The sequence below is a fragment of the Alternaria alternata genome, assembly GCF_001642055.1.
Source record: "Alternaria alternata strain SRC1lrK2f unplaced genomic scaffold CC77scaffold_12, whole genome shotgun sequence".
Classification (NCBI taxonomy): domain Eukaryota; kingdom Fungi; phylum Ascomycota; class Dothideomycetes; order Pleosporales; family Pleosporaceae; genus Alternaria; species Alternaria alternata.
In genome coordinates this window covers 286,853-304,262 of record NW_017306201.1, presented here as the reverse complement: position 1 = coordinate 304,262, position 17,410 = coordinate 286,853, and the positions used below count along the sequence as shown (strand labels likewise).

The window sequence follows — 17,410 nt, the reverse complement described above, 5'->3', positions numbered from 1 at the left end:
ATGGCAGAATTTGCCCCTCCAGTCCGCCGCGGCGACTTCGTTTACTCCTCCGTCCTCTACGCAGACCCTGGCGGGAATCACCACACGCGCGCCAGTGTCGCTGAGCTTACGGCTCTCCTCCGTCCGGAAGCACCCAATCTATACAACAAGGGTAAAACGCCCGAAGTCGCGACATCAGTAAAGGATCAAGTGTGGCATTTCTATGCTGCCCAGCTCATTCACTATGGTTTGCCGGTCACAAAGGACAAGAACGCGGCGAAAGTGCGACTCCTGAATGCCATGAAACAATTCAAGCTTGAGGTACCAGCGTGGATTTTGGAGGTGGAGAGCGAACTAAAAGCCGAGTGGGAGGCAGAGAATAGGAAATTAAAGAAGGGTGCCAGTTTGGTAAGTTATCACTATACGGAAAACATGTGAAACATACACTGAATTCGTATCTTTACCTCTGTAGGGCAAGAAGGCGACCAAGTCTAGCACTGTCGGCAGTTCAAGTATGGGCAGTTCTCACGGTGTAACTGGTGGGGTCAACGTCTCTGGTAGGCTTACAACCTTTGATACCTAGGTATCTTCCCGGCGCTGACGCTATACTAAAGTCAACCTAACCTTGAATTCCGGAGGATCACCATACAGCCAGTATATGTACACACAACGGGCTAGCCAAAACACCCCAGACAAGTCATCACGAATTAAGCGTAAGCGCGCGGACAGCAATGTATCCAGTCCGGTAGCGACGCCACAGAAAGTAGCAAGAGTCAAGAAAGAACCCACAACAAAGCGATCTGTCTCCACCGTCAAGAAAGAGAGCCGCGTCTCAACACCGTCATCAACCCCTTCACGATCTCGCGTCAAGCAAGAGCAGTATGATCTAACGCCGATGCGCTCCTCTCCATACATCAAGTCCGACCCACACCAGAACCACTATCAACCCGAGCCTTCACTACTCCTCAGCGGTACTTACTCCATCGATTGTGCCAGTGCTAGCTCCGTTTTCGACGACTGTAACCTCGACCTCACGCTCGCTTGCGATTCCTCCTGTGGCTTATGGTGGGCAACATTTCGCTGGGGCGCTTGGGACGGTATCATCCAGATGAACCCAGGTCCAAGTGACTCCAATAGCCTAGGTCTACCTTGTTCACTGGGATGGCGTCTTCGTGATCTAAACACCGGCAAGCTGACGTTTGGTCGTAAGTGCACTGGTACGATGACGTTCTTCAGGGATGGTATGGTGGATGGTTGTCTCTATGAGGTGCCGGGTGTTGGCGATTTGGTTTTCGAGGGCACCAGGATGGCTGGTGGTAACTTGGAGGATGATTTGAAGGAGGAGTGGGATGGCTTTGTTACCGAGGCTTATCGCCGTTGAGCTCTAGGTAGTCTCGATGAGCGAAGACGTATGGCCAGTGATTCTTAGGGCTATTGACGTTAAGAAAGAGTGATCAACTTCTCAAGGACGGTTCCACCAATTTTGCACTGCAACCATCAGCGCTGGAGAGCAGAAATCTCATGTTTCTTATAGTTGTCGCATTGAGCGATAACATTGACTATGACTTGTTAGAACATCAGATACACGTACAAAGCAAGATCCAAGTCAACCAATGAAGATGTTCATCCAAACATTTCTCAATTAGCCTGACAGCTACTTTACGTATAATACACTACAAGTTTCTACAAGAAAGGTTCGAAAAACCTTCTCTTTCTGCGCTCCAATCATTCGCTCTGATATGACGAAAGGCAGCGCGGGACAAACACCACCCAACGCCAAAGCATGACTACCACACGGTATCGTCATCGGCTTCTTCTTCAAACATGAGAAAGCAAGGCGTCTAGAAACATGACACCGAGACGCTAATATATCTATCAACACACAAAGGAAATTATATGCGCAGAGCATGTAATATCAGAAACTCCCGTATCTAGCAGATTTCCTATCGTTGCTGCCATGGACCACGATCCTGTGGATGTCCCTGTGGATGTCGCACTCCGCTCACCCAGTCCATGGGTCCTGCAGGGGGCCGTGGATCGTGTATTGACCCTGGTCCTGAGCTGGGGGCTTGTGGTGGCGGCGGACCCCTCATCTCAGCTCTTCCTCGCATGATACTTTCCCTGTAATGCGCATCTCGTGCATGGCTTTCGCGCATTTCCCGTTCCCTCACGTCTCGCTCAGCTTCTCTTCGCATGTGTTCATCTCGATTCATCGCTGCCTGGTGTTGAGCTTGAGCTTGCTCTTCGCGGATACGATCTGTCATGCTGCGATCGCGAGGATCGCGCATGAAACGATGCGGTTCTTCGGGAGGACGTTGACCATAGAGCGCCTGATTTGCTACGCCGAGTGACGAGTGCGGAGGATGTTGCAAAGGTGGAGGCTGACCATGCTCCGACCTAGACAGTGGGGTCTGGGAGCGTTGAGAGAGATACCCTCGATCTTGAGGCTGAAATCGTATATCTTCATGCATTGGAGGACCGTTCGCACGCAACGCAGGATTGGAAAGTTGTTCACGTAGATATTCAGTCCTTTGAGATAGTTCTCGACTGGTGTCGCGATCTGAGTGACGAGGATCAAAATCGTGTGTGTCACGAGGATCGCGAGGGCGATAGGGCTCAGTCAGTCTGCTCAGCCCTTGGAAAGGATGCGCTGGATGCTCGTTAGGCGTCTGCGGGTTTGAGTACGACAGATTGGCGTTGGAAGCTTGGGAGTGGTCATTGCGACTAGGTGCGTCTCTTTGCTGTGCCATGTGACTTGTCGACAGATGTGGGCTGGGCCGCATGCCCATAGGTCCGGATGGCGGTACACCACTTCCTGGTGGATCGACCTGGGCATATGGATTTGGCTGCAAAATCTGCGCTGATGCACTCATTGCTTGGGCATGCTGCGCCGCAGTGGTGCTTGGGATGCCGTGTCGAGGCAACGGCCCGGGCGGTCCACTTATGCTTGACGTGCGCGAATGTGGGTTCGGAGAATTGTTGAAACCGGCAAGAGGCGGCGGTGTCGGATTCTGGCGCGGAGTATTATGCTGAGAGAAGACGGCACGGTGGTTGCTAAAGATCCTCTCGTTGACACTCGGTGGCTGAGGCAGGCCCGACGGCGTTGACGAAAGTGGCGTGAGCTGTGGGGTCTGGGATAGCCCTCGGTGGAACGGCTGTTGGGTTTGCCAACTGTCACGTAGACTCGGCCTACTCACTGGTGGTTTATCATCGGTTAAGTCGATTGGCCTGTTCGGTGCTGCATTGGGAAGCGAGGCTTGCTGAGCATATGAAGATGGACGAGTATACGGAGGTTGAGCAGCCATGGGATCCTCGTAAATCGAACGTCTTGACGAAGATGAGTAGCTTTGCGTTGTCGGAGGAGGTGCGATTGGGGCTGATTGCAACGGGGTAGAGGTATGCGACGGTGGGCCTTGTTCGCTAGGTTTCTTACGCCTAGGCTCCTCAGGGTCGGTGTCATTGAGCAACGACATCAGGTTAGACTTGCGTGGCTCTGCAGCTGGCTTTGATGCTACAGGTGGGGGCGTATTCTGCATAGGTGGTGGACCACGCTGAGGATGTTGCAACTGTGTATGCAGCATTGCTTGGGGTTGCGCTGGAGGAAGGCTGACCGGAGGAGGATTTCTAGGCTCCTCCTTGACAGGCGGTGTAAGAATACTTGACCTGGGCGGCAGTTGTTGCGCACCATGACTAGTGCCATGGCTCGGAGAGTATACGTCCGCTGCAGCTTGATTGAGTGATTGCGCTTGTGATGGGTGCCGGGAATGTGAGAATGGCAACGAACGACGTTCTGGCGACCTCATCCCAGAGTTTGAACGTACTGGCGGCATAATTGGCGGTGCCGCACCAGGAGCAAAAGGTCTATGTTGCGACATCTCCTGTGATATCTGACGCCTGTGTTCATGTATCCGGCGTTGATGCTCCTGCTCCTGCTGAACTTCGGACCTACCCACACTGTCTCGTTCTTGATAGTGAAGCCCACGATAGAGAGGCGAATGATGTTGCTCCTGTGCACGAGGCTGGGGTGGGGCATGCTGCTGCTGCTGCTGCTGCAGTGGTCTATGTGGTTGTTGGTTATTCGATGGTTGCGAGGGTGGTCGTGCCTCAAACCTTGAAGGCTCTTCTGAGAAGTATCCAGCTCGTGGCCCTTGTGGCTGCGGCTTATGCTGCGACATGGAGTGCTGGTGATGATGTTGTTGTGGTTGCGCACGTTGAGGTGGAGCGGGCGGCGACTGCTGTGGTGGTATTGAGGGTACAGACGCAAGGCTAGTCTCTGGTAGGGCAGGATATCCGGGTGGAGGCACCATCGGCTTGCTTTGCATAGGTGCTTGAGCAATGGTGGAAAACCTCGAAGAGGGAGTCGAATGCGGAGGAGATGCTTTGGGAAGCGCAAGCGGGTTCGGAGGTGGAGAACCATGTTCAGGCGTGGGTGCGATGGGACGGATTGGTCCCGCCTGCGTACTCTCATATCGTCTCTTGGGTGCTGGAGTTGGCGTTGGCGGTGGTCCTAGATCATCACCTCGTTCTCTTCGGGCATCTGCCTCTTTTGCTACCTGCTCCAAGTCTAGCTTGCCACTCTCAACGAGACGCAGATATTGGTTCTTGATCATGGTATGCGTTTTTGTGCCCATGTGGTTTGCGATTGCTATCCAGTCAGTGCCAAAGTGTGCAACATTCTTGTCAAAGTCTTGCAACTCGGAGACGGACCAATAGCTAGACGGACCGGGTCTCGCGCCAGGCTGTGTCTTCGGTCGGTCCATGAGGCTGCCTGGCAAGCCAGATAGCTGCTGCAAATCACCAGGCAGCATCAACTGGTCCTCCATAGGAATGAGGGGCATAGGTATGGGCATATCGCCCATCGGCCGTTTGCTGAGATCATCCTCCATCTTGACTCCCAGGTTCTTGTCCTTACGATCAACCTTGACAGGTGAACCCACGGGAGCCGCGGCAAGTGGCATATTCTTTGCCTTCCGGCCGAGCTTGTCTTTCGCAGCCTTTCCGCGCCGCATGGCCTTCTCTTGTGTGTCGTCGGCATCAGTCGGCCTGCGTGCACGGCCTGGAATGGGAATTCCTGTGATCGGGTCGAACTCCGTCTCCATTGCGCCAAACTTGGGTGCTGCTGAGCGCCTAGGTCGTCCAGTATCAGTAACAGGCAAGGGCAAACCATCCTCTCCCGGTCCTTCGGGTCGGTCCATGTTGGCAATAGCTCCACGGCCACGACCGACCGCTCCACCACGTTTCCTGGAAGCCCGCGGTTTCCGAAGTTTGCCTTTGTATTCTCTGCCCCATTTGGTAGCATAGTAGTGATTGATACAGTCTTTGTATGTACGTTCGGTCCCGACTTCTTTGTATAAGACTTCAGCCAGCTTACCCCATTTCTTAGCGTACTGATCCTTGTAGTTCTGCACCATGACGCGGTGTTCGTCAGGAGTGAAGTCGTCCTCTGGTGGCTCGTAATGGAACACGAAGATGCCTTGGCCGGGTTCGCGCTGGAAATTGGTGTCAATAAACCTTCTCCGCTGAGCCTCGGCCTCGGTAAGTTCCAAAGGTAGATCAGCCTCCTTTTCCGGATCAGCCATGGCTTTCCTTGGTTCCTTGTTCTTCCCTAACTTCTCTTCCTCTGCAGTCTTCAAAGACTCTTTGATAACAGCTTCTAAATCAAGCTCAGTAGCCCACCGACTTGCATGACTTCTCCGGCCTGTAGGTGCCAGCGATCCGTCCAGGATTCCAGTCATCGCAGCGTTCTGCACATCGGGGGTGACGGCTTTCAGTGTGGGCTCAGCTGATGGCTGCCTGTCCGGATCATCTTGATCGCGCTCTTCGTCCAAAGGACGGATTGCAACTCGCCACTCTCTGTATGCAGCTGCGTATCTTTCGAGTATCTGATCGGTGTTTAGTTCAGGCTCGATGCTTTTGCGCAACTTGCTTCGAATGGCATTCATGACATCGTCAGAGAGACTCGGCCGGTCTTGTCCAATGTCGGATAAAGGCGTTGGAGGACCTGATCCTAGATACGGCAACGAGCTGAGGTCGGGTAGAGTCTCCTGCTCGGCAGAAGTTTCACGTCGCAGACGAAGCGCCATTGTCGCGGGCGCAGCCGACCTTTCTTCGGTCTGCTCTTTGTCTTCCATCTCGACGTCCTCTGACTCTTCAGCTTTGGGAGTCGGTAAATCTGCCGTAACGCTCTCTGGAAGTGGCTGGACGGGAACTGGCTTTACAGGGAGTTCTTGCGCAGGTGAGGGACGTGAATATTCCTGCTCCTGTTCCTGTCCTAATTCCTGATCCTGTTCCTGAAGTAATGGTGTGCTTATTTCCTCGGTAAGCTCCACATCGGGCTGCGCTTGTGGGAGATGGTCGACGTTCAAGCATGAAAGCAAAACGATCTCTTGCAAGGGTGTCGTAGCTCGGAGGTGTGGAGCACTCAAATCAACCCGTTTGGCTTCCAGGCGCGCTCGTTCTCGGTTGTATTTCGCCTCAGATTCAGCGAAGTCTTCCTCGTCAAGATCAAGATCATCATCAGAGTCTTGCAAAGCCTCCGGAGCGGATGACGCAGCCGACATAGGTGGTTTGGCCATGCGAGGTGACGCTTCTGCCATAACTATGTCAGAGTATCGCCTGGTCTCGATCGGAGTAGGTTTGGGTGAGGGTGCCGCAGGACGCTCCGCAGACACTGCACGTTCTCGTGGCCGCTCGGGTTCAGTTGAGATGCGCGAGAACGACGGTGACACTGATTTGGCTTGTGAGTTTCGTTGAGTCTGCGTTGCCGAGATACTGTTCTCAAGTCGGGGGGCTTTGGGAGCAGTGCCGAATGGTCGTTCCCGATCTTCCACCGGAAACTCGCGCTTAGTGGGGACCGAAGGTCGATTGGAATTGAAACCAGGTCGTACCCATTGCATACTCTTGGGTCCTCCATTCAATGGACCTCTAGCTGGGGGGAAGCCAGGTCGGTCAGATTGTGGGTAAGATGGAAGCGGCCTAGGAGCCATCGGTGTTCGGTCAGCCTTTGGTCCTGTAGGAATATTCGCTGGTAAACTTTGCGGTGATGTGTTCATCGCAGAACCTCCCCCACTACTGCCACGTGGACCAAAACCTGAGGGATTTGCACCAGGAGATGCATCTCGAGGCGCGTATTGTGGTAAAGTTGCTCTAGAGAACGAAGGTGATACGTTGACACGTAGAGCTGCTTGAGGGGCTGTGGGTGGCGCACGCGGTCGTGGAGCAGGACCCTGAGGAGGGGATTTCGCCGGACCTGATGGTGCATTAGGAGCCGTTGGAGGAGCCGTTGGCATAACGGATGGAGCTTTAGGTGGTGCAGGCATTTGTGGCGACATTGGAATCTTGGCAGCCACATTGTCTGAAGCTGATGCATCAGTGGGCTGAGATGGAACAGTGTGAGGTGGAATGGAAGGTGGTTCCATACGTGCTGGAGCTGGATGCGCCATTCTGTTCTCTTGTTTCGGAGCGTCTGTAAGCAAGGGACGATCCGGCGCCCGATCGGCTTTTGGTCCAGTAGGCGGTAAAGTTGAAAGGCCTGGGGGTATAGCCGCTTTTGGTGCAGTAGGGACTACGGTGGCCTTCACTGGGGTGACGGGAGTAGCGGGAGTGAGTGGAGCAGTAGAGGAATTAGTAGGAGCAGGGGCAGGCTGAGTAGGTTTCGATGGCGCTACTGGGGCAGCACTTGATTTACTGTCCGAAATAGGCGCCCTCCAAACATTGGATCCGCCAAAGGCTGGGATGGAAGCAGGAGGCGACGAAGCACGCGGAGCATACCTTTCTCTGGACGCTTCTGCGCGGCTGGCTAGGAGGGCCTCGTCTTTGCCTGGCTCGCGGCGAGGATCCTTGGCAGAGAGAGGATCAATGGCGAGGGAAGATCGTCTCGAGTAAGAATCACCTTGTGGTCCTAGTCTATCAGACGGAGATGCGTGATGAGCAGAGTGCGGTGTTGGACCTGTGGGTGTACCGGGCAGATGTCGCAGATCAGAGGGACCTGGACCTCGATGTGTGTCTAATGCCCGCAGTCCAGGCTTCGCAGCACCTGCTGGGCCAATGTAGGAGTCGTATTCTCTGGGAAATCTTCTGTCATCGCGGTCTCTCCTGTCGAAATCACGATCTTCGCGAACGTCTCTCTCTAGGCGCCTTGGGGGCGTCCGACTACGCGGTCGATATGTTCGTTCTGGAATGCGATCACGTGAGTCGTGATGTCTATCGCGGTCGTCGTTGTGAAAGTTTCGGCCGCGTCCAGCGAAACCACCGCGTCCACGTCCAATCCCACTACCACGGTAAGATGACGCTGTACCAGGAGGTGGGGGATCAGAGTAGGTTGAGCCCGCAGAGGGGGGGCCGTCTCGTGAATTTCGTCGGGCACGGTTGACATCTAGATCTCGCGGTCCAAAATCCCTCTGGTCGCGAGAATCTCTTGAGTCCCGGATAGGTGACCGCCTTGGTGGAGTCGGCCGTCTCTCACGCCGATCAAAGTCGCGATCTCGGTCGCGGTCTGCCCTCCAGGAGTTTTGAGAGTTGTGCGGAAATCCAGGACCGCTACTCAATGGAGGTGCAGTTCGCAGGGGCGTGGCTTCACCACGTCCAGCGAATCCGCGACCTCTTTCATCGCGTGGCGCTGCAGACGCGCTTGATGGCGGACCCACCGGCGGGCCACGTGGCGGGTCAGCAAGTGATTTTGGACCTTTGGGGATCTCTCTTTGAAAGCCACCTGGCTCTGCATTTGGCCTGAAGGTCTCGTTACCCCTTGGGGGGTATCCGCCGCCAAAGTTGGATGGCCTTCGGTCTCGGTCCCGATAGGGCGGAGACCTGTCGCGGGCATATCTGCCGTTCTCCGGGTACCGTGAAGCAGACATGTCGATGATTTCTTACTGTAAAAGGAACTTGCAACTGCGGCATGGGCACGGGTAAAGGTCGTATGTCAGAGCAGATGACGAATCTCCGTCGTGATAGCAGGTCTGAATCGCGTGCAGTAACGTCGTAAGGGAAGCTGTCGCAAAGAGAAGAGAAAGTGGCCGGGTATAGTGTCTTATGTCGATCTCAAACGGTACAGTATAATTGGTCGAGCGAATCGCGGTGTCCTAGACTGACGTTGGCCACAGGACGTCAATCGAAGTTCGTGTTTGCAAGCCGTGGTAGACGAGGCGCTAGCGGCAAGGCCCGTGCTTCGAGACGAGGAAATTAGGGAAAGCGCCAAACCCCCGATCCGCGGTGGAACAGGTGCAGCTTCTCGGCGCCGGGAGCTGAGATTCGATCTGCTATCGTCGCCTTTACGCCCAAAACGCCCTTTTCGTGCTGCAAACGCGTCAAACTGGTGCTGGAGATCAGGAAAAGTCGTCCAAAGATGGCCGTGAGTGTTAAGAAGCGCGTGGTAGTCAACAAAGGCAGTCCCGTGCCGTGTTGAAGATGTTCTGCAGCCCGTTGACGTGGCGCTGGGTCTCTTTGTGAGGGAGGCCCGGGCACGTGAGACTGCACCTTGTTGGTGCTGGAAATGAAGAGTAGAGCGACTCTTTAGCCAGGCAGCGCGCCGGTGATCAGTGGCAGCATGGTGTTGTGTCGGGTGTCGTTGTCGCAAGGTAGGAGAAAGGGAACGTCGAGGAGACCAGACACGAGAACGAAGCACTGACCTGCACCTGGGCAGCCATGACGGATGCCTGCAAGTCAAAATGGACGCCCCGGCTGGCCTGCAACGGCCTAGCGAGGGGAATCCATTCAAGCATGACAGCCCGTCTCTGATTGGACCCAGATTTGAACATTCTCGATTATCTGCAGGGGTGGCAGCCGCTGGTTTTGCTTCAGATTCCAGCCCTGGCTCCACTAGGGGATTTGATGACGATCCCACCCGCGCCCTTCACCAGCACCAGCAAGACACCGATGCATGGCAGCTGAAGGACACGACGCACGAATGAAATGCCGCCTGTAGCACCGTGTGACGACGCGACACTGTGGCACTTCCAGACGTTGATGACAGAAGGGCTGGCACCCTCCTTAGCAGGATCGACCCGAGAACTAGCCACACAGTGGCAGGGATTAGACTGCCATGCGTTAGTCCCAGTCCACGGGTGTGGGGGCTCCCTTTTGTCAAAATCTGCCGCCGCACCGACTCACAAATAGCACATTACGAAAGCTGCAAACGTCGAGAGTGCGCCGAGCAGTCCGAACACACGTCAAATTATCCAGGCAGTGCTGCTCCATCGACCGTTCACCACAAAAACGCCTATCACCATGGCTAGCAGCTCTTCGGCCCCTACTGGCGCCACTGATGCAGTCTTGAAGCCATCCGAGCCCGTGCCTGAGGGTGCGCAAGAAGTGCAGGGCATCGACTTCAACCAGTATACGTCGCGCAGCATCACAGTCGAGGAGCTGGTGGGCGGTTATGCCAACATGGGCTTCCAGGCAACTTCGGTGGGAGAGGCTGTGCGAATCATCAACGACATGGTAAGTTGCTTCTGCCCGGAATATCCGAATGCGCGTGCTGCGGCGTGTCAGCGTCAAGTGCGGAGACAGCACTTGCGTATGCCGGGAAGTTCCCGTCCGTGCACTGTCCCGAAAGACGAAACATTTAGCCTGATTTGGCGACGCGACACCACCGTATCGAGAAGCCTGGGGTTCCTGCTAATGAGAAACAGCGCGCATGGAAGGACACTGAGACAAATGAGCCCACGACGATATTCCTTGGATACACGTCGAACCTCATATCTTCGGGTCTGCGCGAGACACTACGGTACCTGGTCCAGCACAAACACGTCTCTGCCATCGTGACAACTGCAGGCGGTGTTGAAGAAGACTTCATCAAATGTCTTGCGCCAACCTACCTCGGCGCTTTCTCTACTCCCGGCGCCGGGCTGCGAGCGAAGGGCATGAACCGCATCGGTAATCTTGTCGTCCCTAACAGCAACTACTGCGCGTTCGAGGACTGGGTAGTGCCTATCCTGGACAAGATGCTGGAGGAGCAGGAGGCAAGTAAGAAGACAGACGAGCCATTGCACTGGACACCAAGCAAAATCATCCACCGTCTGGGCAAGGAGATCGACGACGAGCGATCCGTCTACTACTGGGCATGGAAGAACGATATTCCAGTGTTTTGCCCGGCGCTGACAGACGGAAGCCTGGGCGACATGTTGTACTTTCACACATTCAAGTCGTCACCAGAACAGCTACGCGTCGACATCGTAGAGGACATCAGGAAGATAAACACGATCGCAGTACGCGCGAAGAGGACCGGCATGATTGTCCTAGGTGGAGGACTAGTGAAGCATCACATCGCCAACGCGAACTTGATGCGCAATGGAGCTGATAGTGCGGTGTACATCAACACGGCGCAAGAATTTGACGGGAGTGATGCGGGAGCGCGGCCAGACGAGGCTGTCAGTTGGGGGAAGATCAAGCTAGATGGAGATAGCGTCAAAGTATACGCAGAGGCGACGGTAGTGTTCCCGCTCATCGTTGCGGCCACGTTCGCACGGGTTCAGCGGTCGCAAGGGCAATGACGAAATGCAACTTGTAGCACACCAACAGCTCGTATAATGGTGACGGAGACACTGCTGTTGACCGAAATAAGTGGGCTGGTATGGGAGCCATGACTGCTGTATGGAGCAACGTTGTTGGCGCGGAGAGCTGACGCAGGGAAGGCGCGGTCGGGCCCACCTTCCCCACTAGTCTCAAAGCTCTAGCGTGACTGCCTAGCCGGTCACTGTGGAGCGTTAATCGATAAGGGGAGCTGAGCTTCGTGTTGATGATGCTGATGACGATGGCGCCATGCCTGCGCAGCCTTGTGCTATGAGTCAACTAGCAACTTGGGTATTCTGAGAGGCTGTGAAGGGCGCAGAGCCTCCAGGTTGAAGGCGTTGATGCTCAAGCTCCATCGGTTCGGGATAGCGCAGCGCGTGGGCCAGCCGATTCCCAGGTAGCTTTACCGCCTCACTCTGTCCCTCTGTTGGCCATCGTGCCGCATGCTGGTAGGCTGCAGCCTTCTTTAAGCTCCAGCCACGCCCAGGTCCAATCTTCCCTTGTCCAAACCAACTTTCTAATATCTAGCCATACCCCTAGAAGCACCCATCGCTTGCTGTTTCTATTCATAACTATCCATACACTTCATCGACGCGATAACGCTACTAGCTTGGTACACTTACCGATCAAAAGCAACACACCACCGACGTGCAGCCTCGTGCATAACTTCTCTCACCAATCCGTCCATCTGCACTTTTACCCAGCCATACCTTCACCTCAAACTGCCCAAACGCTCTTTCTCTCCACTTTCACATGCGCCTACACCTACGGAGCAAACATGAGCGTCAGCGTAGAGCAACCGCTACACTTTAGCCAGCAGCTCTCCAGCCCACCACATTCGCCAAACCACGTACTTCACGCGCACACGCCAGCTTCTCCTCAACCTCCACCACCACCACCGGCTGCTGAACTAGACATGAATACCTCAACCTCCGCTGACACGATGCCGTCTACAGGCCAGAATCATGATCGGGGCGATGCAGAAATGCAAGATGGAGATGAGCCCGCCCGTCGCGATGCTTCCACAAACACCATCGCTGTTGAGATATCGGCTATAGACGAGGACGCCATGGACGTCACACCGGATGTCGAGGCGGAGTCGTTACTGCCAAATGGCTCATCTGAGGCGCAAGAGGCTACTATCACTACGCCGGCATCACCTGCGCCTGTGCTAGACGATACCGTGAGTCAGACTCTACCATCATGAGAGCGCTTCAACTTGATTGTTCATTACTGACGCTGCTTAGACAGAGATAATCATTCCCACAGACCCCCCTCCACCCGTTGACCCCGACGCGCTACCTCCACCTGTCGATCCAAGCACACAACCCCCGCCTCCTCCTCCGCCAGTCGATCCCCCGCGCTCCGACTCAGGATCTTCTGACGACGAAGATGGTCTCCCACCATGGCATCCGTTACCAGAAGACTTATCGTCGCCTGACGAGGGAGAATTGAAGGAGATCGAGGAGCGGGGAGAACACAGTGCTCTGGATCACGAATACTGGGAGGGCGAAGCGTTCAAGCCTCTGGAATACCCGGAGTACACTGCTGGCGAAGCAGGACGTATTCACTGGGCGATCGATGCATACAATGGCACGCAGGACAAGCAGAACCATGAAGTGGTCATGAAGTCTGAAATCGTCACTATCGGAGGCCATCAATGGCAAATCAAGTTCTATCCTAAGGGGAATGATTCGGATTATCTCAGCGTCTATCTCGAATGTCTAAGTGTCCAGGACACAAAGGACAACAAGGATAATGAGTTCACCAAAGACGTGTCTAGCGACGAAACAGTTGAACCAAGGGGAGAGAAGAAGGCAGATGAGATTATGGTGACCGCCGAACATGCACCAACAGACAGCGTGACCGAGGCATCTGCTCAGGTCGTGAAGCTTGCGCAAGACCGACGTGACAGCGCCAAATCAGCATCAGAAGACGTTGAAATACCAGTAGTCACTCAGCATACACCCCTTCCGCTTCTTGGATCGAAGAAGATGCTTAAGCGAAACAGTGTTGCCGCGCAGATATCGGTTGTTCTGTACAATCCAACAGAACCTCGGGTGAACTACTCGCGGAATGCTTTGCATCGTTTCTGCAAAGGCTCTCCTGACTGGGGTTGGACGCGTTTCCATGGACCGCACTACGACATCTCTCGTCGCATACCCGGCCAGCGCATGGCACTCCTTCGTGACGACAAACTTGCCTTCACTGCCTACATTCGGGTTGTGGAAGACCAAACCGACTGTTTGTGGGAGCATCCGATCAGGGAGAACCCGTGGGACAGCTTCGCGATGACAGGATTACAAGGCCTCATGCTCGGAGAAAACGCTAGTGCGCCTGGCGGCAACATGATCTCTGCAGTCTCCTCATGGATGCTTTTCAAGCCCTTCCGGAATCTCTTGTACAGCATCAACGTTCCAGATCCCAACGATGAGCCATTCACTCGGCCTAAGCCACTCACCAGTGCTTTGCAGCAAGTCTTATACATGCTACGAACTCAGGTTGAGCCTGGGGCTGGCCCTGTCGCTCTCGATGATATCATCGATGCATTAGAGTGGTATCGTATACACGAGGGTCTCGACAAGTTGGATGTGATGGAGACATGGGAAGTCTTGCGTCTCAAGCTTGAGGAAGAGCTCCAGGGTACACCTTACGCTGCACGACTGGATGCTATCTGTGGACCGAAACGCGACTATTCAACCGGTAGACCAAGTTACCGTGTACCTGTAGAAGGTGTGGACAGCATGCAAGATGCTGTTAATCAGTCACCTGATCTCACCATTTCGGGGCAGCATCTGCCAGAATTGTTGACGATTGAGCTGGATCGGCATAAATTCGACAGTGTGAAGACACGCTCGCACATCAAGGTTCTGAACAAGGTGACCTTGGATGATCAAATAGTAGTTGCCGATACTCCGTACACACTATACGGGTTCGTGGTCCACAAGCAAACACTTCAGTCTTACGTATACCAACCGATACTCCGACCCGAAGGACCAAATTCACGCTGGTACAGCTATTCTGACAGTAAGGATGAGAATCATGTTAAGTGCCTTTCCAAACACGAAGCAGTGGACGCGCATGAAGGCAAACCTAGCAGCACTCAGATCATTGGCAATGACCCCGTGGCATACATTGCCATGTATATCCGAGACGATGTAGCTCGCTCAGCATTCATTTCAGACTCTGAGTCAGAGCGGTGGGACGTCCCAGAATGGCTCAAGTTGGAGGTAGAATCCAAGAAGAGTTCAACTTCCCTTCCTCCGATGCCGCCACCACCGATCGGCGAGCCAAACTCTGTGGTCGATCAAGAAAAGGGAAAAGAAGTAGTCGCAGAGCCGCCAAAGTTGCTTGACTTCCGTGTCATCGATTCTCGAGCATACCTAGAACATGAAGGTCCGGGTGTCTTCGACGCTTTTGATGCGCGTTGGGAAGCTGAAAACTCAAAGCACGTTCATACATTGTCGCTATCAAGCAATGACGGGTGCAAAGACATTCGTGAAAAGTTGATGGGTGTTTTGACCGATGTCAAGGATCCGCGACAAATAAAATTTTGGTTCCTTGATCCTACACGTGGAGCGTTCGATCGACCGAACTTTCTCAGCACTGGAATTATTGAGTTCTCTGCTGGCAGCTACAATAGATACACAGAAACCAATGGGTGGACTCTGGAGGTGCCGCCATCTGCCTGCCGGAGGATCTGGGTGCATATCACCGACTTCGAAAAGCTTCCTGAGCTTCCAAAAGAAGAAGAGAAGGGTTCGGAGGCCTTCCACCATAGCACTTCTTCTTCGTCTCTACCGGGAGCTGATGCTGAGATGGATGCGATCCAAGTGGTTGAGAGTGCTGTCGAGCCATCTTCTAGTGCCTCACCACCGCAGATACCTACACCATTAGAGGATACGTTTATGAGCGGTTCCGACGAGCCTACTGCTGCACTATTGGAGCAAGCATCGCCTCGCGGGTCAGAAGTTAATACTCCACCACCGCCGCCACCTACAAACAACACGGAAAGCAATGATACTGCTATGTTAGAAGTGGAATCAACTCCCGCCGTTGACCCACCAACTGTTGATGTCATAATTCCAGGCGCCGGCCCTGGTGATACCGAGATGGGTGGTACACAAGAAGACATGCCGCCACCTCCACCTCCACCAGTTGAGACCCCTGTACAGCACCTGCAACCACCCCCGCCAATGCGGAGCCCCACACCTGAACCACCTCCCGACGAGATCTACTTCTTCCTTAAATTCTGGAACCCTGAAAAGCAAGCCCTAGAGGCACGAGGATCGCACATCGCACTCAAGTCTGCTAGGGTAGATGAGACACTTGTGGTATTGCTTGGCCTGGAAGACAAGAAGAAGATGGAGATGTGCGAAGAAGATGAGTTGACCAACACACGGTCTCTAAAGCATCGCCGCACCTTTGCGCAAGTGGATTTACACAACGCGTGTATCATCGTCGTTTCGTTACCACTCTCGGCTGAGAAGCGTAACGCACTTGCAGCCCGTGCGGCATTTGCAGACCCCCAAAGCTACCTCCAATTCCGCGCTTTCGCACGCAATTTCCCTCACAAGCTGCAAGGCCACTTCACCTACAACTACTTCTCTAGCGAATACTACAAGGGCGAGATTGTCAATGGTTTTGCGCACGGTCACGGTACTAGGATATACCACTCTGGCGCCACTTACGATGGCTCCTTCCGCCTGGGCAAACGCTACGGCCATGGCCTGTACACTTTCCAAAACGGCGACACATATGACGGTGACTGGGTCGACAACCAGCAACACGGTACTGGTACCTATGTCGAAGCCGCAAACGGCAACACATATGTCGGCGGATGGCAGAACGACAAGAAATTCGGTGAGGGTGTTACGCACTGGAAGAACGCCCAAGAATCTGAGCGACTGTGTAGAATCTGCTGGGATGGGGAGGCAGAAGCGGCTTTCTACGATTGCGGTCACGTGGTAGCTTGCTTGACGTGCGCACGGGAGGTGCAGAATTGCCCTGTGTGCAGGAAGCGTGTGTTGAGCTCTATGAAGCTCTACTACGTGGCTTAGTTTTCTCAAGGGCAGCTTCTACCGAAAAGGTATTGTGAAGTCTCTTGCAGGACCACACAGCATCGATTCAAGGGGCGCGCACGCGATGTGTACCTTCAAGGTCGGGTTCTGAAACACCCTTCGTTCAAAGACATAAATGGGCCGTATAACTTGGAGATGAGAATTAAGGAGTTTTTGGTTACGGGCATCACAAGAACGAGATAAGGGGTATCGTGATAAGTATTGGCTATGTATGAGATAGGAGTCTGGATGGTTTGGGTTCGGGCGTTTTATTCGGTACTCTTTTATTTCAATTTCTTGTATCAGGGTGCTAAGGCGTAGTCTCTAGACGGCTTTACGATCACCATCAGATCTTCACTTCTCGACTCTGTGCTTCAACCAATTCTTGATTCGACAGAATGAAACAAATAGTTAAATGCATATTGGTATCGGAATTTACGTCGCTTCTGCAAGATTAATGAATTCAGTGTGTGTTGGACTGGATGCAGGTGGCCTTTGCGCAAGGTCCTAAATGAACAGGTGAGTGCTTAAACACCATAGTCTGGGCAGCCGCACACCTCTATCCACTCGCTTTGCCATACAGCTTTGAGTGCACTATAGTTCTCAGCCTGGGTTGACTGAGGTGTACCTCTTGTTCCTGTAAGTACGGCATTGCTCTCAGTAGAGGGATGCATGATAGTCCTGCACTACAATTCTCTGCGTGAAGATGTACGGACATGGCTATGCCGACGCGATGGCACATTGACAATCTTTCGGAGTACACATATCCTGTGGATATTAATAGACAAGACTTCGGTAGTTGTTCTCTTGGCTGTTCAGGTCATCAAATGTGTCGCGCAAGTGTATCCATAGAGCCCGGTGTT

The 17,410-nt window shown here is 53.9% G+C and overlaps 4 protein-coding genes across 4 annotated transcripts; 3 read left to right on the top strand and 1 right to left on the bottom strand.

Annotated features, from left to right (window-relative positions):
- Positions 1 to 1,364, top strand: CC77DRAFT_1071647 (hypothetical protein; the record flags this gene model as incomplete). Its single annotated transcript, XM_018529127.1, has 3 exons — positions 1 to 387; positions 461 to 536; positions 594 to 1,364. The coding sequence occupies 3 exons, from the start codon at positions 1 to 3 to the stop codon at positions 1,358 to 1,360; spliced, it is 1,230 nt and encodes a 409-aa protein (XP_018385110.1). The 3' UTR covers positions 1,361 to 1,364.
- Positions 1,365 to 1,822: 458 nt separating this feature from the next.
- Positions 1,823 to 9,239, bottom strand: CC77DRAFT_134717 (hypothetical protein). The gene is made up of 2 exons (XM_018530201.1): positions 4,090 to 9,239; positions 1,823 to 4,038 (listed from the first exon to the last, which is right to left on the bottom strand). The coding sequence occupies exons 1-2, from the start codon at positions 8,832 to 8,834 to the stop codon at positions 1,923 to 1,925; spliced, it is 6,861 nt and encodes a 2,286-aa protein (XP_018385109.1). The 5' UTR covers positions 8,835 to 9,239; the 3' UTR covers positions 1,823 to 1,922.
- Positions 9,240 to 10,064: 825 nt separating this feature from the next.
- On the top strand, positions 10,065 to 11,867 carry CC77DRAFT_134670 (Deoxyhypusine synthase). Its single transcript, XM_018530199.1, has 2 exons — positions 10,065 to 10,416; positions 10,608 to 11,867. The coding sequence occupies exons 1-2, from the start codon at positions 10,204 to 10,206 to the stop codon at positions 11,466 to 11,468; spliced, it is 1,074 nt and encodes a 357-aa protein (XP_018385108.1). The 5' UTR covers positions 10,065 to 10,203; the 3' UTR covers positions 11,469 to 11,867.
- Positions 11,868 to 16,905, top strand: CC77DRAFT_134671 (hypothetical protein). The gene is made up of 2 exons (XM_018530200.1): positions 11,868 to 12,670; positions 12,735 to 16,905. Exons 1-2 carry the CDS (start codon positions 12,266 to 12,268, stop codon positions 16,545 to 16,547), a joined length of 4,218 nt encoding a protein of 1,405 aa, XP_018385107.1. The 5' UTR covers positions 11,868 to 12,265; the 3' UTR covers positions 16,548 to 16,905.
- Positions 16,906 to 17,410: the final 505 nt, after the last annotated feature.